Raw genomic sequence first — 24,383 nt, forward strand, 5'->3', positions numbered from 1 at the left:
AAATAAAAGAGTTAAAAAAAAAAAAAAAAAAAAAAAAAAAAAATGTATCCAGGTATCATCCTGCAGTCGCACTGCTCGGGAGGCTGGGGCAGGAGGATCTCTTGAGCCCAGGAGTTAGAGGTCAGCCTGGGCAACAGAGCTAGATTTCATTAAAAAGGGCAGCGGTGGGGGGGGGGGGCCTGGAGTTGTAGCACAGCGGTAGAATGCTTGCCCTGTATGTGTGAGGCACTGCATTCAATTCCAAGCACCACATATAAATAAGCAAATAAAATAAAGATCCATCAACAACTTAAAATTAAAAAAAAAAAAAAAAACAGTATTTGACAGGCTGGGGGTGGGGTGAAGCTTGAGTAGAGCACTTGCCTGGCATGCGTAAAGCCCTGGGTTGGGTTCAATCCCTAGTACTACAAAACAAACAACAGCCAGAGTGAAACCCTCCTGCCTGTTTCCTCAGCACCAGGCTCTGCCCAAGAACAAGTGCCACACTGTGTTCCAACATGTGCCACCCACACCCACAAGTGGCTGCTGTCCTCAGCAGTCATCCTGTATGGCTTTCCATATGACGCCCTCCTCTACCTTGAGGAACTCATCACTACCACACCAGGTGGTTCTAAGCCAGCTGATCCTGAGCCCTCAACAGAACAGGACAGTTCCTTCACTGGCACAGCCAGACTCCCCTGCCCCCAGCCCCAGGTTCTCACACCAGGGTGACCATCTTACTCCCTCCGTGGGTAGCACCAGCCTTTGGGGCCTTAAGAGGCCACCTCTGACCTCAGCCACAGACAGCATATGTGCTTGGCCCATAGGTGCCAAGAGAACAGCCTGTGGCTCCTTGGTGAAAAGTAAAGGGATTCTGCAGCAGCCACAAGACAGTGCTGTACATGACAGGTGACGAGCAAGACAGTGGCCAGAGGCCTCTGTTGGTGCCATCTTCAAGACCCAAGATCTACAGGCCTCTGTCGTCATGAGGGGGTCAGAGAATGACACTGCTTGATCTGGAAGGATGGTGCATGCCATCAGGGGCTGCACACAGAAGCATTGCTACACTTGCTCTAGAGACTCCATTACCTCCCTGCTGTTCCCCAAGCAGGACACACACAGGAGAGACAGGACAGTACCAGGGCAGGCTCAGGGGCTTCTCCTGGGACAAGGCCACTAGGAAGCACCTGGCACTCCCCACCTGAGCCCAAGATGTGCACTTGGGGTTTGTAATTACTCTTCTTAGCCAGGATATGGCAACTAAGAACTTCCAAAAGTAACAAAGCAAATCAAAACCCACCTATTGCCATAGATACTTTGGAAAGAACACAGAAATGATGACACCTGCTTTGCTTCCCAGAAAACAGTCTGGCAGAGGCAGAGCTTAATAGTGCTATGGTGGGAACACCACAGGTGAGCCCAGCCAGGCTTACTCTAAACTGCCTTTCCATGACTTCCCAATAACCCTCTATGCCCCACCAGGGTAACTGCTCTCTTTACTATATTGTCCTATTGTAAAAGTCTACATGTTTATTGCAGAAACTAGAAAGTGCTGAAAAGCAAATGGAAAATAATAAACTTTTTTTTTTGTTGTTGTTGTTACTGGGGACTGAACCCAGAGGTGCTCTACCACTGAGCCATATCCCCAGCCCTTATTTTTTGAGAGAGGGTCTACTAAGTTGCTTAATCCTCACTAAGTTGCTCAGGCTGGTCTTGAACTTGCAATCTTCCTGTCTCAGCCTCTTAAGTTGCTAGGATTACAGGCATGTGCCACGGTACCAGGCTTTATCTTTTTTTGCAGTGCTAGGGATCAAACCCAGGGCCTTGAACATGGTAGGCAAGCACTTTACCACTGAGCTACATCCCCATCCCCCAAACATTTTTTAAATATTTTTTTTAGTTGTATATGGACACAATACCTTTATTTTGTTTTTATTTTTAATGTGGTACTGGGGATCAAACCCAGTGCCTCACGCATGCTGGCAAGTGCTCTACCACTGAGCCACAACCCTGGCTTCCCAATAAAATGTTTAAAAATAGATGTAAAAGCTGGGCACAGTGGCACATGCCTATAATCCCAGTGGCTTGGGAGGTTGAGACAGGAGGATTGTAAGCTCAAGGCCGGCCTCAGCAAGTTAATAAGACTCTAAGCAACTTAGTGAGACCCTGTCTCAAAATAAACAAAAAGGGCTATAGGTATGTGGCTCAATGATAAAGTATCCTGGGTTTAAAAAAAAAAAAAAATGTATAATCTTTTTTTTTTTTTTTTTAATGTTGCCCAGGCTGGCCTCCAACTCTCCAACTCATGGACTCCAGCCTCAGCTTCCAGAGTAGCTGGGATTACAGGTACATGCCATCACATCCAGCTTAACAAGATGTATTTCAATAGCTCGGGGAGGGTGCTGTGGCCATTGTGCTATGTTCAGGGCACATTCCAAAGCACCAGGCAAAAGGCCACTGGCCACAGCTTGAGAATAGCAATGCACTGTACAGGGACACTGAAAGCAGGTGCACTGAGGACATGGTCAACACTGCGGGGAGGCTTCCACGCTCAGAAAGAGCATCAAGGAGGATGGCTGTGTGCAGTACTGGGGATTGAACCCAGGGGCAGCCCACCACTGGGCTACATCCCAGCCCTTCTGATTTTGAGTCAAGACCTCTCTTGAGCTTGAGACCCCTCCTGCCTCAGCCTCTCAAGTGCCTGGGATCACTGGTGTGCATTACTGCGCACAAGTGCCATTTCTAGAAGACCTATGCTTACTATGTCTTGAGGTTTTCTTTTTAAAAAAAAAAAATACTGATGGGTAAAAAGTCAGTCCCAGAGAAGTTGATTAGAGAAGGCCACACTGGACATTTAATATACAGGCTATCAGGGAAAGTCTGATGTTCATATGTCAAAAAAAACCCTAAAAAGGAATAATGTGCTTTGGATATTGGACAGGACAGCTGCCTGACCAGAAAAGGTCACAAGAAACCATCTGAAAAGCAGCAAGAGAGTGTCACTGGTCTTACCTGTGCGCCCCTGGAGTAGGACCTGAAGATGGTGCAGAACCGGCCCTGGCCCGAAGTGTCCCTGAAACACATAGGGAGTCAGAGGGACCTGAGTGAGGGGTCATGTCCTCCGCTCTGGCTCAGCAGCTCATCTGGACATCCTGGAGAGACCAGGCGAGGGAGCCAGAGAAGCGCAGAGAGGGTATGCCAGGAAGATGCCAACTACACAGATCATGCCAGCCCGGTGAGTAACACCACAGAGGCAGACCAAGAGGGCAGCCCTTGTCTACCTGCTCAATGAGTCCCACTTGGGCCTGGAAGTCCAGGACACTATCTGGAGAACCCCAGAGACCAATGAAATTGTTGTCGCAGACTTTGAAGTTCTGGGAAATGTTTTTGTTGTTGGGCCTTTATTTTATTTATTTATATTGGTGTTGAGAATCAAACCCAGTACCTCACACATGCTAGGCAAGCACTCTGCCACTGAGCCACAACCCAGCCCATGAAATGTGTTCTTTAATGTGTAGCCCAGGAAAATGCCAGGAGAGGCAGCATCAGCCACTGTGGAAATATGTCTTTTGGGGCAAAGAGGGCATGGGCCCTGTCAGGAAAAGATGCCTTAAACCTCCTGTTTTCCTATCTCGGAACAGAGTCCATTCCCTGCTTGAGCAGGGCCTGTTTAAATGGCAACTACAAGCAGGATATAAAGAGGGTGCCTTCCTATTTTACCCCATGGCTCCCCGTCTCCACCCAACACCCCAACTTACCAGAGCTCCAGCTTGACACGCCTCCCGTCCAGCAGGATGGTGGTTGTCTTGTAGTCAATCCCTGTGAAGAAGCACAGGGGTATGGCAACCCTCAGCAACCAGCCTCCCTAGAGCTCAGACTCCTCAACTGAGCCTGTGCTGCAAAGTGGAAAAAAGTGTCTCCCTGCAACCTGCTGGGGAATAGGGCAGGAGTACTCCCTGTGGCCCCAGCCCAGCCCACCTGCACACAGCAACCACAGGACAAGGCAAGTGCTGAGGTCAGGACAAGGCAATGACTGCAGGCTGGTCACACCAGCCTTTCCAGGGGCTCTGAGTCTGGCAGGCTGGAAGGACATGGCTCACCTCCACTTTCACCTACTAAATGTGGATTCTGAGGCTAAACTCTCAAAGGCCTGCTGTGGCCCCAGGAACTCACAATTGAAGCATTATCAAGGATGAGGCAACTTAAAGATGTTGTTTCCTTCCCATCCCCTCCTTCCCTTCCTCTTGTGTGTGCAGTACTGGGGATTGAACCCAGGGGCATCTCACCACTGAGCTACATCCCAGCCCTTCTGATTTTGAGTCAAGACCTCTCTTGAGCTTGAGACCCCTCCTGCCTCAGCCTCCCAAGTGCCTGGGATCACTGGTGTGCATTACTGCGCACCAGTGCCATTTCTTTGGAGAGCTGTCCAGAAGACCTATGCTTACTATGTCTTGAGGTTTTCTTTTCTTTTTTTTTAAAAAAAAACAAAACTCGGGGCTGGGGATGTGGCTCAAGCGGTAGCGCGCTCGCCTGGCATGCGTGCGGCCCGGGTTCGATCCTCAGCACCACATACAAACAAAGATGTTGTGTCTGCCGAAAACTAAACAATAAACATTAAAAAATTCTCTCTCTCTCTCTCTCTCCCTCCCTCTCCTCTCTCTCTAAAAAAAAAAAAAAAAACAAAACACTGATGTGTAAAAAGTCAGTCCCAGAGAAGTTGATTAGAGCAGGCCACACTGGACATTTAATATACAGGCAACAAGAACCCTGTCCACAGCTCCTGCCCATAGTGCTCAGTCCTCATTCATACAAGCCTTAAACATATCAGGTTCTCCTTTTTTTGTTTTTGTACCAGGAATTGAACCCAGGGATGCTTTATCACTGAGCCACATCCCCAGCCCTTTTTTTGTTTTTTTTTTTTTAAATATCTTTATTTTTATGTGGTGCTGAGGATTGAACCCAGTGCCTCATGCGTGCGAGGCGACCACTCTCACTCTGAGCCACAATCCCAGCCCCCAGCCTTTTTTATTTTGAGACAGGATCTCATTAACTTGCTGACGCTCATCTCAAACTTGTGATCTTCCTGCCTCAGCCTTCTAAGTCACTGGGATTATAGACTGTATCATGGTGTCTGGCAGGTTCTCAGCTTTTATAACCCTTGCTCCAAGGGGGCTGGAAATGGGCATTTTTTTTTTATTTTTATTTTTTTTAGTTGTAGATGGACACAATATCTTTGTTTTATTTATTTATTTTTGTATGTGGTGCTGAGGATTGAACCCAGCATCTCAAGCACGCGAGGTGAGTGCTCAACTACTGAGCTACAACCCTAGCCCTGGAAAGGGGCATTTTAAACATACACATCACTCTCAAACGATGGTGTCTGTATATCTGTAGGTGTGTCTGTCTTTATATCTGTGTCTGTGTCTCTGCATATCTCTATATCTCTGTGTTTCTCTATTTTTGTGGGTCCATGTGCCTCTGCATGTATCTCTATACCTCTGCATATCTATTTTTGTGTGCATGTGTCTGTGCATGACTGTGTGTGTGTGTGTCTGTGTGTGTATGGCTCTATCCAGGCAGGCAGACCACTTGGCACCCCTTCAGCCATCAGGAGCTCCTTTCAGGCATTTGTTGGCCTAGCAAATTAGTGACTGTTTTGATATACAGCCAATACCATGCTGGTTTTGGTGCTATTGCTCTGTAGTATAGTTAAGATCTGGTATTGTGATGCCTCTTGCTTCACTCTTCTTGCTGAGGATTGCTTTGGCTATTCTGGGTCTCTTATTTTTTCAAATGAATTTTATGACTGCTTTTTCTAGTTCTATAAAGAAGGTCATTGGGATTATAATAGGAAGTGCATTAAACCTATATAATGCTTTTGGTAGTACAGCCATTTTGACTACATTAATTCTGTCTATCCAGGAGCATGGGAGGTCTTTCCATCTCCCAAGGTATTCTTCCATTTTTTTTTTTTTCTTTAGTGCCTTCCTATTTTACCCCATGGTAAATAGAGCTCCTTCACCTCTTTTGATTAACTCCCAAGTATTTATTTATTTATTTTTTTGAGGCTACTTGAATGGGGCAGTTTTCCTAATTTCTTTCAGTAGATTTATCACTGATGTATAGGAACATGTTTGATTTATGGGTGTTGATTTTATATTCTGCTACTTTGCTGAATTCATTTATTAGTTCCAGAAGTTTTCTGATGAATTTTTTTTTGGATCTTCTAAATATAGAATCATATCATTGGCAAATAGTTTGAGTTCTTCTCTTCCTATTCATACCCCTTTAATTTCTTTCTCCTATATAATTACTCTGGCTAGAGTTTCAAGGACAATGTAGAATAGAAGTGGTGAAAGAGGGCATCCTTGTCTTGTTCCACTTTTTAGAGGGAATGCTTCTTCTCAGCAAATGAAAGAATCAATAATGTGAAAAGACAGCCCACAGAGAGGGAGAAAATCTTTACCACATGCACCTCAGATAGAGCATTAACCCCCAGGATATACAAAGAACTCAAAAACCTTAACACCAAAAATAAATAAATAAACACACACACACACACACACACACACACATCCCAACCAATAAATGGGCTAAGGAACTGAACAGACACTTCACTGAAGGAGAAATACAATTGATCAACAAATATATGAAAAAAATGTTCAACATCTCTAGCAATTGGAGAAATGCAAATCAAAACTACTTTTAAGATTTCATCTCTGGGGTGAGGGGGTGGCTCAGTGGTAGAGCACTTGCCTAGCACGTGCAAGGCCCTGGGTTCAATCCTCAGCACCACATATAAATAAATAAAATAAAAGATCTATTTACAACTAAAAAATATTAAAAAGAAAAAGATTTCATCTCTCTCTAGTCAGAACGGCAATTATCAAGAATACAAGCAATAATAAATGTTGGTGAGGATGTGGGGGAAAAGGTACACTCATACATTGCTGGTGGGACTACAAATTAGTGCAATCATTATGGAAATCAGTATGAAGATTCCTCAGGAAATCTGGAATGGAACCACCATTTGACCCAGCTATCCCACTTCTCAGTTTATACCCAAAGGACTTAAAATCAGCACACTACAGTGATGCAGCCACATCAATGTTTACAGCAGCTCAACTCACAATAGCTAAGCTATGGAACCAACCTAGGTGTCCTTTAACAGATGAATGAATAAAGGAAGCATGTTATATATACACAATGGAATATTACTTAGCTTTAAAGAAGAATAAAATTATGGCATTTGCCGGTAAATGGATAGAGCTGGAGAATATCATGCTATGCAAAATAAGCCAATTCCCTAAAACCAAAAGCCAAATGTTTTCTCTGATATGTGGGTGCTAATTCACAATGGGGGAGGAGGCTATGGAAGAATAGTTACTTTAGGTACAGGGGAGCGAAGGGAGGGGAGAGGGCCCGGGGATAGGAAAAATAGTAGAACGAATGAGACATTATTACCCTATGTCATATACAACTACATAACCGGCGATTCTATATCGTGTACTACCAGAAGAATGAGAAATTATATGTCATTTATGTATGATGTGTCAAAGTGCATTCTACTGTCATGTATAATTATTAATCAGAACAAATTCTTAAAAAAGTATAAGGCCAAGCATGTTGGCTCATGCCTATAATCCCAGCAGCTTGGGAGGCTGAGATAGGAAGATCACAAATTCAAAGCCAACCTCAGCAACAGCAAAGCACTAAGCAACTCAGTGAGACGCTGTCTCTAACTAAAATAAAAAATAGGGATTGGGATGTGGCTCAGTAATTGAGTGCCTCTAAGTTCAATCCCCAGTACTAAAAAGGAAAAAATAAAAAGTATCAGCAGAGAGAAAAATGTAGCCCACAAAATGGAAGAAAATATTTGTAAATCATATATTTTGTTATGAACTGAGAGTTCTATAAGTCAACTTGATTAAAAATGGGCAAAGGCCTTGAATAGATACTTCCCCAAAGATGATACACCAATAGCCACTGAGCACAAGAAACCATGCTGAGACAGTGGAATGAATCATATATGAATACATAACCAGTGTAATGCCACATGATGTACAATCACAAGAATGGGAAGCTATGCCCCAGGTGTACATAACATGTCAAAATATATTCTACTGGGCTAGGGATGTGGCTCAAGTGGTAGTGCGCTTGCCTAGCATGCGCGAGGCAGTGGGTTTGATTCTGAGCACCACATAAAAATAAAATAAAGATATGTGTCCACCTAAAACTAAAAAACAAATTTAAAAAACTACCCCAAAATTAATATATAGTCTACTACTATGCATAACTAAAAAAAAATGTGGAATACCGCCAGGAAAAGTGAGTCAGAACCAAGCTGCTCCTTCATGATGATGCATGTCTGTAATCCTAGCAGCTTGGGAGGCTGAGGCAGGAGGATTTTGAGTTCAAGGCCAGCTCAGCAACTTAGCACGGCCCTTTCTCAAAAAAATAAAAAAAGCTGGGATGTGGCTCAGTGGTTAAATGGCCCTGGGTTCAATCCCCGGTACCAAACAGAAAAATAAAAGAAAGAAACGAAGGGCCAGTGTGGCAAGGGTGTGGAAAAGAGAGCCTTCCATGCACCAGGGACTGTAGTACAACTGCTAACAGAACAAGTATCCACATGCCACTGAGCTGTGTGCTCCAACACGGTTGACACATCAGATCTCTCAGAATGAGGAAAAGTGAGGGCATCTCATGCACACCCTCAGGGAAAGACCTGCCCAGGCCCAGCCAAAACCGTCTTCCACCCCCTTCTCCTCAACTTTCCCTCTGATTTTCTGGAGGAAGCTTCTAGAATTCTGTCCTATATGAAACTCAGTGCTGACAGCGGAGGTGCCACAAGAGACCCATGAGGGACAGTGCTGCAAACAGTGATTTTTGAGGTGCCTGCTTGAGACCAGAATTACCACCTGTCCCCCCCCAGGAAAGGTGCTGCCCTGCTGCCAAGCTACCACTAGAGGGCACTGTGGCCCTGTGCCTGGCCAAAGAGCCAGAGTTGCTGTAGGAGAGCTCTGGGCACCCAGGAAAGGCTGAGGAAGAGACCACACTTGTCACCAAAAGACCTGGGGCACAAAGAGCTGTGCTGATGCCTCACATATCACACCTATCATCACTACTGGAAACAAAGACCTCAGCTGGACTTCGAGGCCATCCTGCCACTGGCCCAGCTCACTGCGTGACACCCAGAGGCCTACCTGATGCGTTCACTGCTCTTACAGCAGACAGAGGATGGATGGAGCCCAGCCCCTTGAGGGCCCTGAGTTCTTCTTGGATAGAGACCCTATGGCCTGGGGGTCAGATCCAGACACTGAGAAGGGGGCTGCTTAGAGGAAGGGAGTGCCTGCTCCCTAGCCACCTGTGTGCAGCACACACTCAGCTGTCCCACACTCCCAGGTAGCATAGAGCTCAGTAAACACAGGCGTGGAATGATCTAGACTTATAACGGTCATGCTGGAAATGGACAAGACTCCCTAGTGGCCACTCCTCTGAGCACAGTCTACCAAGGGCCTTACCACTGGTAACCCAAGGCCACTGAGCCCCAAGATGCAACTCCAGAGCAAGTCTGACTCCAAGAGAAAGGCACACACAGCCTCAAGGGAACAGGAAGGCCAGGTGACATGGGCTCAGCAGGATCTGTACTGAGGTGAAAGGGCAACAGGTCCCAAAGCAGACAGCAGGGTCCAGATAGGACAGGTTCATGAACCAGCTGTGACTAGGGAGGGCACAGAGTTCCTGGGTTACCACTTTTACCTGGGAAATTTAGTCATGGATATAAAAAAATATCAAGTACATTCTTCAAGCTTGGTTTGTCCTCTTACCTCCATCTCCTAGACCCATATCAACTGTGAAGAGTGGTCTGCCAAAACAGGGCTGTAGGCCGGGAGTGATGGCCAGCCTTGACAACCCCTCATCCTCCCATCAGTCCTGAAACGTTCAGCTGCTTTTTAAAAGATGATGGGGTGGTCAGGCATGGTGAAGCACATCTGTAATCCCAGTGACTTGAGAGGCCGAGGCAGGAGAATCACAAGTTCAAGGACAGCCTGGGCAATTTAGCAAGACCCTGCCTCAAAATAAAATAAAAAGGACTGGGATGTACTCAGTGGTAGAGCACCCCTGGATTCCATCCCCAGTACACACACACACACACACACACACACACACAAAAGGTGAGGCTGGCCGGGCGCAGTGGCATCCACCTGTAATCCCAGCAGCTCAGGAAGCTAGGCAGGAGGATCACAAGTTCAAAGCTAGCCTCTGAAAAAGCGAGATGCTAAGCAACTCAGTTAGACCCTGTCTCTCAATAAAATACAAAATAGGGCTGGGGATATGGCTCAGTAGTCGAGTGTCCCTGAGTTCAATCCCCAGTACCAAAAAAAAAAAAAAAGGTGAGACTGGGAGTGTAGACTCGGGGTAGAGCATGTGCTCGGCATGCATGAGGCCCTGGGTTCAATCCCTAGCACCAAAAATAAAAATAAAAACAAGTGATTATCAGGAGTTCTATTCCAGGCCTAGTGGCAGGAGCCTGTAGTCCCAGCACTAGAGAGGCTGAGGTGGGAGACCAGGAGCACACAACCAGCCTGAGCAACATAGTCAGACCCATTCCAAAAGAAAGTTAAAACTTGTATAGCATGGCACAAGCATTCAGAACAGAACTGCACTATAGAACCAGCCCAGCTACACGGGCAACTCATGATGACCAGGTGAGCTGGCTCCTGTAGCACATTTGCACTGAATACACACACAGAATAGGTCCCATGGATGTCCATGTCTCTGGGCCTGTAACTCAGGGGCCAGCAGTAGGTGACCTGAAGCAGGTGGCTTTGCCATCAGCCCTCACCAGCCGTTCCCTTCTTTCCAAAGCCCAGAAAGACAAGCTGGCTCTCCTCACTCTGGAAAGCATCTTTTTTCTATTCTTCAAAATCCAAAATCAGCTCCCCCTAGTCCTGTCTCCAGCTTACCAAGTGAAGGCTCACAGCTACTGAAGGAATCAGGGTCCCTGACCTTCCATCAGACACGTGGCCTTTCTTACCAGAAGCACCAGACACTTTTAGTATTTCAGTCTTTGGTCTGCTATATCTTCAATGCTTGTGGGAAGCCATCCTGACACGTGACTGGGCGACTCCCGGTTTGGGTCTGAGGCTTCTGGCTGTGTCGGAATTTTCCCGGCCCTCTCCTGATGAGAGAACCCCTCCGTGTGGGGGTGTGACTGACCACTGACCCCGGGGGCCCAATCACTGACCCTGACCTTGGAGTGCAGTCCCCCCTCAACCTTCATTGGATGGAATTATCCCCTGAATTTCTTGTTCCCCAATAAAAGGCTACTCCCTGGCGTGTTCGCTCTCTCTCTCTCCTGCTAGCCCTGAGTAATCCTTGCTGCCCTGCTGGGCGGTTAGAGGTCGGAGCCAGAGAGGGGAGCCGTCTCGGACCTGGCAATAGAAATAAGGTAACTGAGTCTGTGTGTTTTATTTCGATCTCTTCTAGCTAACTTTATGCCAAGAACCTCATTAATGAAACCATTGCGCAGGCCGCATGGTGGAAATGCTCACTGCACAGTTCTGAGGGGATAGTGCACCGGGTGGCCGCAGAGAGTCCAGTAGGAAAGGCAGAACCCAGAGGGCTAATGAAAGTCCACTTAGCAGGGCTGTGCCAGGGCCACCAGAAAGGGAGCCCTTGTCTGGGGAGGTTTCTCAGAGGAGCAATTATCATTTATCCAATGCTTCAGAGTGAGCAACTCTGGTGGGGATGATGGATGGAGGCTGCTTCGGAGGGTGGAGGGGTACAGCTGCTGGAGGCAGAGCAATGACCTGTAACAAGGTCTGGTGCCCAGGTGCCAGGAGCATGGTGGGCTGTGTTGGGCACAGGCTGGCAGGTCTGCTGGGGCCCCCAGGAAAAGCCATAAGCAGCTGGAGTCTGGATGTCATCCATGCCGAGGTCGATCCACTCTGTTTTGTTTATTTTTTTATGTGGTGCTGAGGATCAAACCCAGTGCCTCACAGATGCCAGGCAAGCTCCCTACCACTGAGCCAAAGTCCCAGCATGTCCATCCATTCTTGTGCTACCTTTTTTCCCTTCATTTAAAAAAATATTTATTTACTTATTTAGTTGTAGTTGGACACAATACCTTTATTTTTATGTGGTGCTGAGGATTGAACCCAGGGCCTAGCATGTGCTAGGCAAGTGCTCTACCACAGAGCCACGATACCAGCCCAAAAATCACTCTTTTTTAAGGATATCAGATAATATACTGTTCAGTTAAAAAGGCAAGGCCCCTGAAAGGGCTGGTGCCTCTCTTGGGCCTTCAGCTAGTCTATACCAAGGCTTCACGAGTGCCAGGGGCTCTAGGTGGGTCTGAAGGCCTTACCACTAGTTCAGCTCCACCCCAGTGGCCCTCTAGCTCACCTGACCCTGGTGAGCTGTTACCTCTTGGCAGACCTGCACTAACACATATACTTATAAGACTCCAGAAGCACTATCATCATGAGACTCAGAAAGAAACTGAAGCAGGGAGGTCAGAACACCAGCCTCACTCCTGAGAACAAAGTCATCAGCCAGAGTTCCTGGCTCTGTGTACCACATGGCTGCAACCTCCCTGTCCAAAATTACATGAGCCTAAATCCTGCAATGTCATTCCCAAGTCCTGCCAGGTGCTTAGTGACTCCCAGAGAGGCCAGTGCTGTCTGATTCCTCATCCTCCACCAGGGCCTTTTTCTTCTAACAGCTCTTAGGACAACCTCTTTGCCGAGTGCTCTGTGCAGTTCTCCACACCCCTGGTGCTGGGTAACTCCGTATGCTTGTACTCCTCAGTTTATCCCTCTACACACCTAGTTGCTATCAGTCATCTTGACCTGTGCTGGCCAGAGTGACCACTGGGATAACTGCCTAGGTGTCTGATCTTTCCTTTCTTTTTGTTCTGTTTTCAACTTTATTTTCTAGCCTTTCTATGGTGGTTTTAAATATTTCTGCTGATTTGTAACTTCTAGAAGCTCTCTGGAGTCTGGATGTCCTTCCTGATAGTATCCTTGTTTCTCTTCTTGAAGGTAGTTGGCTCCAGCACACTAGTGGTGAGATGCTCTCTGAGGTCCTTTTGTGTCTCTGCTTTGGTCTGTCCTTTTGGTGACCTTGGCTGTTCCTTCACCCCTCAAAGAGTGACCCTGAGAAGTTGTGGGAAGATATGAGGCTCTGGCTTGGGAACTGGGTGCTCACAGGGGAGCTGTTGGGGCATTTCTCTTGACTACTAGTTGTGCAGTAAAGACATGGCTCCTGCCATGAGCTCCTATCCACCAGTGCTGGAATGGGGTGCAGGGGCCCCTGTTCAGAACAGATTTGGGGTCAGGCTACTCCTAGTTCCTTGCTTTCCCCACCCTCACCATCCCTGGTAGTGTCTGGTGTCCATGGCTCATGTGTCCCTGGCCAGTCTCCCACACACCTGCTCTGACTTCAGCCCATCTTCATACGAAGTCCAGGGGGTTCTGTGCAGCCCTCACTCGGCCGTGGCAGCATACCCTGTTTCTCAAACTACTGACCTCTTTCACCTTATAGACTCCCATATTTTTAAAATGTCTTTGCTGTTACTTTAGGGGGTTTTTGAGGCAGTGGCAATTCACTACACACAAGAGTCTTAAATTTCTATGATACACCAGCACCATTCTGGGAGCTGATGGTAATCAAGCCTGACTGTTGTCTAGACCATGAGCTTCAGCAGTGGCTCTTGTGGGAGCTGCATACCCCAAGGGGGTGTTTGGAATCTGTGGAATAGTTTTTTGTTGTCCTGAGATTAGGAGGCATGGGTTAGAGACATCAGCTGAACCACCATGTATGTGGCTCTTCTGTACCATGAGGAACTGTCCTGAGACCCACAAATGTGCAAACACTCAGTCAAGTTTTCATACAGGGAAACACCTGTGCCAGGGGTCTGGTGGGACCTGACTCTGTCCTATGCTAATACTGTGTTTCCCAGGAATGCCAATGCCGCATAGTCATGGGAGAATGAACCTTGCTCAGGATTTTGCCAAGAACTGCTCACCATTCTAGGAAAAGAAATCCCATATAACACAGGCACGAGATGTACTTTGCCTGCCCCTTCCTCACTCATGATACAAAGGATTATGTCACAATTTACATTCCATTTCTTTCTGCTGTGCATTACAGGCACATTCAATTGTGTACATTAGCAAAATTATACTGTCTGCATCTTGCTGCAGGATAGAGAAGGGGAGGCTGCAAGCCACTGTCTAAGAGGGCCCCTGGGCCTAGGCCACATCCAGGGGACAATCTCAAGTTGGCACCCAGGCCTCCCTGCACTGCCAGTCCCCATGTGTAGTTCTTTGGGAATGATCGAGGACAAACTACAGAAAGGTGAATGGCAAGCACATGGCTGCTCTTTGGCTACTCCAGGAGAAACCTGAGGGAGGCTAGACAGGCAGGAGCATCAAAATCACCATGCTGCTGACTCAGGTACTCTCTGAAGGGATATTTCATAGCACCAGTCAGAAGGGCAATGGAGGAATGACAGTCAAAAAGAGATCACTGAAGTGTCAACTTTATCTCGAATGTGACTTTGTTTTCAATGGAGTTTTGGAAAGTTGAACATAGCTCATGGAGCCCTGTTTTCCTGGGAGCTATAAGCAGAGTTGCTGGAGAAGCACAGGAGGAAGGGCAGTGTGGGGCCTGTGAGGGTCACCTGAGTGACAATCTGCTACAGGCAGCCACTTTCCTGCAGAAATTGATTCATATACCTAAAGAGTGAAGCTGAGCTATCAGATCAGAACTAAGCTGACCTCTGAAAGTTTTCAGTTCTCTTTTTTTGTTTAATGTTGTTAATCCTCTCCTGAGCACTTTGTAATACCCTTGAGGTGTACTGTCTCAATTCTTACAGACTTGCATTGTGGAGCCCTCCAAAGAAAGACAAGTGGAAGTAGAAAGTGTGCCTCGTTCTGCATCTGTCAGACAGTTCCTGGCAGAAAGACTGTGCTAGTGACTCTCTGTGTTCTGCACATAAATCGATTAACTGGAGCAGGGATCTGTCAGAGTGAAGACCCACTACATGCAAGCTGGCCGGCAGTTCCAACCTAATGACACTGCAGAGTCAGAGTCAGTATAGACCCACCTGTACCCATCCGGCAAGGAGTGAGTCCCCTGAACACACAATGCACACGTGCTGCCTTGTTCTGCTTAAGGTTTGGGCCTTTATGGAAGACTGGGCAAGAATAAACATGTAGTGCTGGGGCTGTAGCTCAGTGGCAGAGCACTTGCCAAGCATGCGTGAGGCACTGGGTTTGATCCTCAGCACCATATAAAAATAAATAAAATAAAGGCATTCTGTCCATCTACTACTACAAAGTTTTTTTTTTAAAGAATAAAAAAAAAATATGGGCTGGGGATGTGGCTCAAGCGGTAGCGCGCTCGCCTGGCATGCGTGCAGCCCAGGTTCGATCCTCAGCACCACATACAAACAAAGATGTTGTGTCCGCCGAGAACTAAAAAATAAATATTAAAATTCTCTCTCTCTCTCTTTAAAAAAAAAAAGAATAAATATGTAATTATTCCTCCCCTTTCCAACATAATTAAGAGTCACAGAGGTTTTTATTTGTGACAATGAACAGAAAATGAGAAGAAAAAAAAAAAAACAGATTAAGGAGAAAAGAGGGTGCATTTCAGCTGAGCACCAGAAAGTAGAATGCTAGTGTCCAGGGGAAAGGGAACATTTCCATCCCCAACAGGTTACTCCTGTTGTGCAGCTTCCCTCTCCTAAGAAGGGCGGAAGCCTCCCCTGAGCAGGTGTGGGCCAAGCACCTCACCCTTGTAGGGAGGCAAGTGAGGACAGGTGGATCGCGTGGAGGGCCACACCAAGCCAGTTGCTGGAGGCTGTGTGCAGGTCCCTTCTTACCAGAAAGCAGAGCCCATGTCAGGCTGCCTGAATGCAGTATGCACCAGTAGATTTCAACACAATGTCCAAAGCTGATGCCCCAGGAGAGGTGGCCACTGTTCCTTGGTGTGTAGTTTCTTTGGGAAGAAAAAGCAGCTTTGACCATGTGTCCAGAGATAGAAAGTCTTTCATGAAATGGTGGTGTGGAGGGTAGTGGGCTCACAGGTCAGCCCAGGTCAGGCCCTGCAAAGGTTGCCAGTGCCAGCCTTCATGCTGCTCTTACAAGGTGAGGCTCAGAAAGGGCCAGCACTTCCAGGTAGGATCTGGGATGTGCACACTGGCTCCCCACACTGGTTTGGGGACCCTCCATGCAATCCATCTGTCCTCATTTGCCTTACCCTGAAGGTAAGATGCTTTGTCCACACCTGCACAGGGAGGATTCTGACCTCCTCAGAAGAAAAGAGCCACATGCATAGAAAAAAAAAGAGGAGCCTGCAGGAGCTCCAAGAGCTGAAACTTGGTGTAGCTTGCTGAGGGCAGAGAGGCAGGAGCCAGCCTACAGGTGGGCCCAGGGCTGGCTTCTGGGACTCATCCCCTGGAGGGTGAGTAGGACCTGAGGCTTGCTTCTGATCAACAGAATATGGATGCATGTTCCTTCCAAGACTGTTTCATGAGACTGGATTCTGACTGACTGGTTTTGTGAAGTAAGGCACCACATGAAGATGCCAGGAACTGAGGGTGGCTGACAGCTCACTAGGAGCTAAGCTTAGAAGGCAACCTTCTCTAGTCGATCCTCAGACGAGCTCCAGCCCTGGCTAACACCTCAATTAGCACCTATGGGAGGCCCTGAGACTCTGTGAGGACCTAAGCAAGCCTGACCCATAGAAACTGTAAGCTAACCAACAAGCTGCAGCAAAATGCAACCAGACCACATAATACCTAGCAGAAAGTACACATACTCTCTTCTGACCCATACTACAAAAATCTATATTTAAAAACAACAACAACAACAAGAAAAAGAAACTTACAAGGAAGTCCTGCAAGAGGTGATCAGAGTGTGCCTTTCTGGTGACTGGTCCCAACATGCTGTAGAGGCCCAGTGGGAGAGGTGCAGGCCCACTCCAAGCAGAGATAATTGGTTGTCGCTTCTGCCACTAAGGATTTCCAGCTGACCATGGTGTTTTTGGTGCAGGAATTGAGAGACCCTTTTGTGTTTGCTATGGTTTAGATATGAGGTGTCCCCCCAAAGCTCATGTGTGATATGACAGTGCAAGAATTTTCAGAGAGGCGGTGATTAGATTATGAGTTGTAGCATAATCACTGCATTAATCCACTGAAGGATTATCTGGGTGGTAACTATAGGCAGGTGGGGTGTGGCATGAGGAGGTGGGTCACTGGGGGCATGACTTTTGGGTTTATATTCTGTCCCTGGTGAGTGGAGCTCTCTCTACTTCCTGACTGCCATGTTCTGAGCCACTTTTCTCCACGATAGTCGTCTGCCAAGAGGTTCTGCCTCACCTTGGGCCCAGATCTATGGAGTTGGCTGTCTACAGACTGAGACCTCTGAAACTGTAAGCCAAATAAGCTTTTCTTCCTCTAATTGTTCTTGTTGGGTCTTTTGATCACAGTGACGAAAAAGATGATCAAAACAGTGTTCTACCTCGATGATGCAATGTTTGACCCAGACTGAGCAGTAATTTCAGAAATGGAATGGATGAACTGGGCCCTGACAACAGTGAACACAGTGGGCTCTAGAAGTCTAGGGGGAATTGATGCCATGGACTGCCCCATGTGAAAACCAGGCAAAGAGCATGCTCTGGAGCCTGGCACTATGGCTGAGAAAATGATACAACTTTAGGAATTCTTAAAGCCCATGCACCAGGTCACTGTGCTCCTGAATCCTACTGCTTCAGACAGCATCATGTTGTCAGGAGCACAGTGGGGACATCCTACTTGTGCCACCACATGCACAGAGAAGCAAGTATTCGCCGCCCCCCCCCCCCCGCCTTGGTACTGTGGATTGAAACTAGGGCCTTGTGCATGCTAGGCAAGTAGTCTTTTTTGGTACCAGGATTGAACCCTGGGACACTCAACCATTCAGCCACATCCCCAGCCCTTTTTTATATTTTATTTAGAGACAAGATCTCATTGAGTTGCTTAGGCTGGCTATGAACTTGTAATCCTCCTGCCTCAGCCTCTCAAATTGCTGCGTTAAGTGCTCTTTCACTGAGCTATATCCCCAGCCCGTTTTTAAATTTTTCAATTTGAGACATAGTCTTGCTAAGTTACTAAAGCTGGTCTCAAATTTGTAATCTTCCTGCCTCAGCCTCCCAAATTGCTGGGATTATAGGCGTATGCCACCATGCCTGACAAGAAGCAAGTATTCTTTTTTTGGGGGATGGGGCCTTATCAGGGATTGGTACTCCCAAACTCAGGGGCACCTGACCACTGAGCAACCCATATTTTGTATTTTATTTAGAGACAGGGTCTCACTAAGTTGCTTAGTGCCTCACTTTTGCTGAGACTGTCTTTGAACTCGTGATCCTCCTACCTCAGCCTTCCAAGGCACTGGGATTACAGGCATGTGCCACTTAGCCCAGCTAAGAAGCAAGTATTCTTTTTTTTTTTTTTTAATATTTATTTTTTAGGTGTAGATGGACACAACACAATGCCTTTTTTATTTTTATGTGGTGCTGAGGATCAAATCCAGGTCCCGCCCATCCAGGGGAGCACTCTACCGCTGAGCCACAATCCCAGCTCAGAAGCAAGTATTCTTAAATCTTTGCATTCCTTTTTCGTGGGTATTGATGAATAGTGGTTTATTGCTGTAAATTTAAGTTTGTAAAATGATTTTAATAAAGAAATAGATTAGAATAGGGTGACTCATGCCTATAACTTCAGCTACTCAGGAGGCTGAGGCAGGAGGATTGCAAATTTGAGGACAGTCTGGGCAACTTGATAAGACCCTGTCTCAAAAAGGAGGGCTGGGGATATAGATCAGTGGTAAAGTAACCCTGGAGTCAATCTACAGTATCAAAAAAAGAAAAGAAAGAAATTGATTAAAACAGGTTAGTTCACAGGGCAAAGTGAAGATCTGGCCCTTGAGATGGAATATTCTCCTGGATTCTCTGGGTGGACCTGATTTATTTATGTGACTCCTTAAAAGCCTCATCTAAGTTAGTTAGATGAGACAGAGGGAGAAGGAAAAATCAGAAGCATCAGAGGGATGTGACCCACTGCTGCCAGCCCTGAAGATGGAGGAAGCAGTCACAGGTGACCTCTAAAAGCTCAGGCCCAGTCTATAGCCAGTAAAGACACAAGGATCCCAGTTCTGTAACTGCAGAGAACTCAATTCTGCTAACAACCCAAAGAGCAAACAATCAGACTCTCCTACAGATCCTGCAGAAAGCAATGCACCTGCCAACACCTTGTACCTGGATTTTAGCTCAGAGAAGCTAGAGTCAGATTTACAACCTCCAGCACCATAAGGTAACACTGTAGAGCAGCAAGAGTAAAGAAGCAGAATGGTGTAAACATTACAAAAGGCTATTTACTGCAACATTGTTTTATTATATAGGGTTGGATACAAACTAAAAATAACTCCACTGGGAAACAGTTAAGTAGCAAAAGGTGGTTCTAGAGGTTGGAATTGTTCTATGGGTGTTACAAAGAAACAGGTATCCCAGCACCAGCCTGGCTGAAATGAAAGAAAAGGGCAAGGGATCCTGCTGGAGGAAAAACTGTTCAACTGCTTGGAAAACTGGTGGTGTCTTCTGAGGCTGAGCATATACATGCCCTACCTACAACCAGTACATCCACTCCTGGGCAAATCCCTCACTGAAATGCAGAGACACTTTGCCAAAAGCATGAGAATTTCTACAAATGCACTCTTCAGAACAACCCCAAAACAGAAGCCACTTAAAAGCCCATCTTTAGAACAGACCTAGGCACCACGGTCTACACACATGGGCCACAAAGCACAGAGAAGGGAGGACACTAACCATGACAAGGTGCAACCCTCTCCCAGGAAATGTCGGATGAGGCCATAGAGGTTCATGTGTGACTCCATTATACACAAAATCTAGAAAATGAAGCAAATCTACAGTGACACAAAGACCAGCAGATGCCCAGTTCCAGAGTGGACAGGGGTGGTCTACATGAGGACTATGTGTAAAGTTCTTTGTACACTTCCAGATGTTCAAAAATGTCAACACTCATCGAATTCCAAACTTTAAATGCAAATAGGTATTTTGTACATAAATTATACCTCAATGAAGTTACTGATAAGAGTTTGATGGCATCAAATGTTGGCCATAAAGTTAGTGACTGGAACTCTCATGCATTGCTGATGAGAAAACAGAGTGAGAGAGAGCCACATTTTTTCTTTTCTTCTTCTTCTTTTTTTTTTTTTTATACTGAGGATTCCCAGTGCTTTTCATTTTTATATTTGTTTGTTTGTTTGAGGAAAGATCTTGCCAAGTCACTGAAGGTCTTGTTAAGTTGCTGAAGATGCCCTCAAATGTGCAGTCCTCCTGCACTGGTTTCCTGAGTCACTGGGGTTACAGGGGTATACCACCTCATCTGGTTTGCTGGGCTTTTTTTTTTTTTTTTTTGTAGGTAGATGGACAGCATGTCTTTATTTCATTTGTTTTATTTTTATGTGGTGCTAAGGATCAAACCCAGTGCCTCACACATGCTAGGCAAGTGCTCTGTCCATGAGCTACAGCCCCAGCTCTGCTGGGCCATTTTTAAGAAATTGCCACACTGTTTTTAATAAAAGATAAAAAGGGCTGGGGAATTCAAACCCTTCTGTTCCCACAGACAATAACCTTGGCTTTATTCACTTGCTGATTATGAGTTATGTGTTTAACTGTCTGTGCCACACTGAAGCACCAGAATTCTTCCAAAAATTCAATATAATAATTTCTTGTGGGGCTGGGGAAAAAGCTTAGTTGGTACAGTGCTTGCCTTGCATGCACAATGCCCGGGGTTCAATAATAAGCACCACCAAAAATAAGCAAATAAACAATTTCTTAAACTGGGTACGGTGGCGCACACCAATAATCCCAGCAGCTCTGGAGGCCGAAGCAGGAGGATCGTGAGTTTGAAGCCAGCCTTAGCAACTTAGTGAGGCCCTAATCAACTTAGCGAGAACCCTGTCTCTATATAAAATTAAAAAGGGCTGGGGATGTGGCTTAGTTCAATCAATGTGGCTGGGTTCAATCTCTGGTACCAATAATAATAATCCATGTTTAATAAAAGTCATTTAAGAAGTTGATGGGACTAGAATATAGATCAGTGATACAGTGCTGGCCCAACAAGCACAAGGCCATCAGTTCACTCCCCAGCATTGTGGTGGGAGGGGAAAGATTGTTAATGTAATAATACCTCTCTCCACCAAGAGAAGCAGGGTCATGCTCAGGGACGCAGATGACAGTAAAGGCCCAAGGCTGCCTGAAGGTGCCCCACATTCAGGGGGGCTGTAAAGGAACAAAACCTTGCATCAGTATGACACTTAACATCCAAAGATGTTTCTGACTTATAGCAGCATAGGGGGGAGACAAGCCAGCAACAGGAAGCCACTATTTCATAGCTGAGGAGGTGAAGGAATACCACTGAGCATCCACCAACCCCACCCGGGCAGGACCAGGTAGGCAGGAAACACTCTAGAGCCCCAGGACTAAAGACAGGTCTGTCTGCAGGGCTGCAGCCTGCCCTCTCTTCTCTTCTGCTCATTGGTCTTGCAGGCCCTGCCACAGTGGTGTGACAGACCTCAGCCTGAAGGATGCTTCAAAGGCATGGGCAACATACCTGGGCCAGGCCTGATGAACAGCCACCTCTCAGAGCAAAAATGGAGTAGAGCATGTAGCCTCAGCAGTGATCAAGGCTCCTTTGGCCACACTCCCCTCTCCTGCAACAGCGATTTTCTGGACCCCAGCAGAGAATCTTGGCAGCCTGTTATGGTTTGGGTATAGTCTGGATAGCTCCTATGTTAATACAGGAGTGTTCAATGATCGGACTGTGAGGGCTGTAACATAATCAGTTCATTCTTGTTTAAATGAACTACCTGAATGTTAACTATAGACAGGCATGGCAAGACTGAAGGAAGTGGGTCACTGGGGGCACTTCCTGGAAGGATTCATCTTCCCCGTGGCCCCCTCCCCTTTCTCTCTCTGCTTCCTGGCTGCCATGAATGAACTCAAACTTGGGATCCTCCTTCTGCCTCAGCCTCTAGAGGTGCTGGGATCAGAGGCCTGGCCACCACATCCTGCTCTTCTTGCATTCTTTCTGCAGTTTTTTCCCAGTTAGGATTTGGATGCCGACGACATTTCCTTGTGTTCTTAGATGATATAGGACAACATCCCGGCCAATGTAGCCCATGGGCCCCCCATACCCATGTGGCCTACTGTCTATCCTGGATGCTGCCCATGAGAAGGGTCTGGGTGCAGCTCTATCTCCTTCCTGTTCCACATGCAGTTACCACAGGATTCAGACCCAGGTAAGCAGCAGTTTTTCTGGGATCAGCAATTTCACACCTTTCCAGCTACAATCTTTAAACAGAATAGGAGGCAAAAGGACCCTCTAAGAACCGTATCTCTCCTTTTGTGTCCTTCCCACCAACTTCTCGGCTCCCTGATATGGTTTCCTTCCTGAAACGGTGTTAAATTTAGTTCATTATCCAAAACACAATCACACTGAAGAAAAAGATGCCAGTATGTATATACAACACAAAAATTCCAACTGCACGACAGCTAGCTCTACTTGCTATATACCTGCCACTTAAGCATTTGCTCTGTCATCTGAAAGAATTCATGACAATGCTAAAGACCCAGGAAAACACAATTCGGTATTCTAATTGAAAAGGAAAAGCAGAAGGAAAAAGGAAACTTGGTTTTCATTTAAGAACTCTCACTGGCCCCCAGCTACACTGCCTGAGGCCAGAACTGGTCCTCTCCCCCAAGCCCTTCAAGCAAGCTGTCCTTGCCCACCTTCCCCTAATCATGGCTGACAAGAAGTGGCTTTCCTACTTGGGGAGCTTAGGGAGGACCTGTGCACCTTGGTTAACTTCAGCAGCTTCCATGTTTGAGGACTATCTTATTTACAAAGCAGCACAGTTAGCATAAAACATGGAACAGTTAGCACAGACATGGAAATCTGTTCTCTTGAGGGCAGGTGGGACCAGGTAATGGTAAAGAGGTAAAAGGAGGGCCGGGTATGGTGGCACAAACCTGTAATCCCAGCAGCTCAGGAGGCTGAGACAGGAGGATCAGGAGTTCAAAGCCAGCCTCAGCAACGGCGAGGTGCTAAGCAACTCAGTGAGACCCTGCCTCTAAATAAAATAGGGCTGGGGATGTGGCTCAGTGGTTGAGTGACCCTGAGTTCAATTCCCGGTACCAAAAAAGAGAGAGAGAGAGAGAGAGAGAGAAAAGGAGAAACCCTAGGACTCATTTCAGATGCCCTCTCCTCTAGGAAGCTATGCATGACCCTCTGCTGGTTCATACGCATACCTCTGTAGATTCCCATCACATCTAAGCATGCTGTACCTCCCCCAGCCTATTGCATCCTATCTTAAAGGGTCCCTTCCTTGCTGCTCTCAGGCCTGGTGGATTCTGGGGAGAACAGCATATGTCACAGAGCTGGAAGGAAGGTCAGCACCTGAAGGGCCAAACCTGCCTTGAGAAGAGTTGTAATGGTCCATCAAAACGTGCCAATAATTATGCCAGGCTCGGTGCTACACTCCTATAATTCTAGGGGTTTGGGAGGCAAAAGCAGAAGGACAGGCAAGTTCAAAGCCAGCCTCAGCTGGCCCTAAGCAACTCAGAGAGACCCTATCTCAAAATATAAAAAAGGGGCTGGGGATGTGGCTCAGTACCCTTGGGTTCAATCCCTGGTACCAAAAAAAAAAAAAAAAAAAAGGTGGTGCCAATTAGCCAGGTGTGGTATCACACACCTGTTAACTGCAGCAATTTGGAAAGCTAAGGAGGATCACAAGTTTGAGACCAGGCTCAGCAACTTACTGAGACCCTGTTTCAAAATAAAAAATGAAAAAAAAAAAAACCTGGGGTGTATGTAGCTCAGTGCTAAAGTGCCACTATGTTCAATCCCTAGCACCCCCCACACACACACAAAAATAAGTGTCAACTCCTGGGCTAGGGGCAGAGCTAGTGGGAAAGCACTGGCCTCACATGGGCAAGGCCCTGGGTTCTATCCCCAGCATGGCAAAAAAAAAAAAAAAAAAAAAGTTCCAACTCCAAACAATGATGTGGGTTTCCAGATGCTGGCAGGGGTCAGGCAGGAGCTGAGGAAAGTCCTCTGAGATCAACTTCTCAAGGTCTCAAGCAGTGTACAGAAGCAGTAGGCATGCAGCAACCAGGAAGCCCTAGAGTAGAAATGAAAATGGGGGCAAGGGGAGAAGAGCTATAATCCTCTGCTACTTCACTGTAAGGTTTGCCTGCTTCCCTCCAAATGAGAAGGCTGGACCCACAAACACAGTGACCATACTGCTCTTTTTTTTTTTTTTTTTTAATAC

At 46.6% G+C, this 24,383-nt stretch overlaps 1 protein-coding gene across 7 annotated transcripts in view; it reads right to left on the reverse strand.

Annotated features, from left to right (window-relative positions):
- Rab40c (RAB40C, member RAS oncogene family) overlaps window positions 1-24,383 on the reverse strand; it is a 36,155-nt gene that overhangs the window by 5,735 nt on the left and 6,037 nt on the right. For 2 of the 7 annotated variants that reach the window (XM_048789469.1, XM_048789468.1), the window contains exons 2-4: window positions 21,242-21,333; window positions 3,738-3,798; window positions 2,992-3,052 (exon numbers count right to left, since the gene is read on the reverse strand). In XM_048789469.1, coding sequence (XP_048645426.1) covers window positions 2,992-3,052; window positions 3,738-3,798; window positions 21,242-21,333 — 214 coding nt within the window. Of the gene's footprint in view, window positions 1-2,991; window positions 3,053-3,737; window positions 3,799-9,806; window positions 10,049-21,241; window positions 21,334-21,664; window positions 21,841-24,383 lie in introns of all 7 variants that reach the window. The other 5 variants (XM_048789473.1, XM_048789472.1, XM_015491020.2 and 2 more) reach the window with 3 other exon arrangements.

Source organism: Marmota marmota, unplaced genomic scaffold (assembly GCF_001458135.2).
Source record: "Marmota marmota marmota unplaced genomic scaffold, marMar, whole genome shotgun sequence".
Classification (NCBI taxonomy): Eukaryota; Metazoa; Chordata; class Mammalia; order Rodentia; family Sciuridae; genus Marmota; species Marmota marmota.